Genomic DNA, 2,142 nt, shown 5'->3' on the forward strand with positions numbered 1-2,142 from the left:
ACACAAGTACACTTGTATAAGGGCACTTACACACACAAGTACACTTGTATAAGGGCACTTATACACACAAGTACACTTGTATAAAGGCACTTATACACACAAGTACACTTGTATAAGGGCACTTGTGTGTGTGTGTTTTGAGGCGAGGGTCTGGGGATCTTCTCCAAGACGTGGATCAAGGCGGGCACAGAGATGGGTCCCTTCACGGGCCGCCTGGTGTCTCCTGAGCACGTGGACGTCTTCAAGAACAACAACCTCATGTGGGAGGTAACACCCCCCCCCCCCCTCTCCCCCCCCCCCATGAGGTGCGCAGGGCGTGTGTGTGTGTGTGAGGTCACATGGGCGTGTGTCAGGTGTTCAACGAGGACGGCGGCGTGCGCTTCTTCGTGGACGCCAGCCAGGAGGAGCAGCGCAGCTGGATGACTTACATCAAGTGTGCACGCAACGAGCACGAGCAGAACCTGGAGGTGGTCCAGATGGGCAGCGCCATCTTCTACAAGGCGGTGGAGGTGAGACCCTAAAGTCAACCCCCCCCCCCCCCCTAGCCCCGCCCCCGTGGCGGTCTGATGCTGTTGTCCCTCCTCAGACCATCCCTCCGGACCAGGAGCTGCTGGTCTGGTACGGGAACTCCCACAACACCTTCCTGGGCATCCCTGGCATCCCAGGAGGAGACGAGGAGCAGGGCAAGAAGAGCAAGAACGGTGAAGATGCGTTAGCCACGTTAGCATAGGCTCATGCTAACAGGCTTGTGCTGCTTCTTCTGCAGATGACTTCCACCCCTGCGAGGGCTCCGCCTCCTCCTCCGCGTCCTCGGCGGCGGTGGCGGCGGCGGCGAGCGTGGGCCGCATGCGCTGCGTCATCTGCCACCGCGGCTTCAACTCGCGCAGCAACCTGCGCTCGCACATGCGCATCCACACGCTGGACAAGCCCTTCGTCTGCCGCTTCTGCAACCGCCGCTTCAGCCAGTCGTCCACGCTGCGCAACCACGTGCGCCTGCACACGGGCGAGCGCCCCTACAAGTGTCACGTGTGCCAGTCCGCCTACTCGCAGCTGGCGGGCCTGCGGGCCCATCAGAAGAGCGCCAGGCACCGGCCCGCCGCCGCCGCCTCCGCCAGGGCGGTGCTGGTGGTGGGCGGAGCCTGCGGCCTCCACGAAGACCACTCCCCCCCTTCCCACCCGCCGCAGCTGGTGGCGGTGTCTCATCCCGCCTCGCTGGTGCACCACATCCCCGCCATGGTGCTGTGACGCCGCACGCTAACACGCCTTCACAAACCCAGTTAGCATGAAAAGTGTTAGCCTAGCATGCTAGTGTTGTGAAGATGTCACGTGTGTACATGTGTATCCTAATAAGTATGACCTTTAACCTTTGCTTGGCGCCGCACAACAAGCGAGCGCAGCATGTTAGCCTCCGAGCCAGCAGGGGGCAGGAGACCTCTGCAGGCCCTTAAAGATGACATCGTGCAACACAATGTTCATTTCAAAAGTACACAGGAGACCTCTGCAGGCCCTTAAAGATGACATCATGTAACACAATGTTCATTTCAAAAGTACACAGGAGACCTTTGCAGGCCCTTAAAGATGACATCACAAAACACAATGTTCATTTCAAAAGTACACAGGAGACCTCTGCAGGCCCTTAAAGATGACATCATGCAACACAATGTTCATTTCAAAAGTACACAGGAGACCTCTGCAGGCCCTTAAAGATGACATCATGCAACACAATGTTCATTTCAAAAGTACACAGGAGACCTCTGCAGGCCCTTAAAGATGACATCGTGCAACACAATGTTCATTTCAAAAGTACACAGGAGACCTTTGCAGGCCCTTAAAGATGACATCATGCAACACAATGTTAATTTCAACAGTACACACGAGACCCTGCAGGCCCTTAAAGATGACATCGTGCAACACAATGTTCATTTCAAAAGTACACAGGAGACCTCTGCAGGCCCTTAAAGATGACATCGTGCAACACAATGTTCATTTCAAAAGTACACAGGAGACCTTTGCAGGCCCTTAAAGATGACATCATGCAACACAATGTTCATTTGAACAGTACACAGGAGACCTTTGCAGGCCCTTAAAGATGACATCATGCAACACAATGTTCATTTCAACAGTACACACGAGACCCTGCAG

At 55.3% G+C, this 2,142-nt stretch overlaps 1 protein-coding gene across 1 annotated transcript in view; it reads left to right on the forward strand.

Moving 5' to 3' along the window:
- LOC133631942 (PR domain zinc finger protein 12-like) overlaps positions 1-1,263 on the forward strand; it is a 6,837-nt gene extending 5,574 nt beyond the window's left edge. The window contains exons 3-6 of the mRNA XM_062024140.1: positions 143-267; positions 354-509; positions 587-701; positions 767-1,263. Coding sequence (XP_061880124.1) covers positions 143-267; positions 354-509; positions 587-701; positions 767-1,245 — 875 coding nt within the window. The 3' untranslated portion in view covers positions 1,246-1,263. The remainder of the gene's footprint in view (positions 1-142; positions 268-353; positions 510-586; positions 702-766) is intronic.
- The last annotated feature ends 879 nt before the right edge of the window (positions 1,264-2,142 follow it).

Source organism: Entelurus aequoreus, linkage group LG17 (assembly GCF_033978785.1).
Source record: "Entelurus aequoreus isolate RoL-2023_Sb linkage group LG17, RoL_Eaeq_v1.1, whole genome shotgun sequence".
Classification (NCBI taxonomy): Eukaryota; Metazoa; Chordata; class Actinopteri; order Syngnathiformes; family Syngnathidae; genus Entelurus; species Entelurus aequoreus.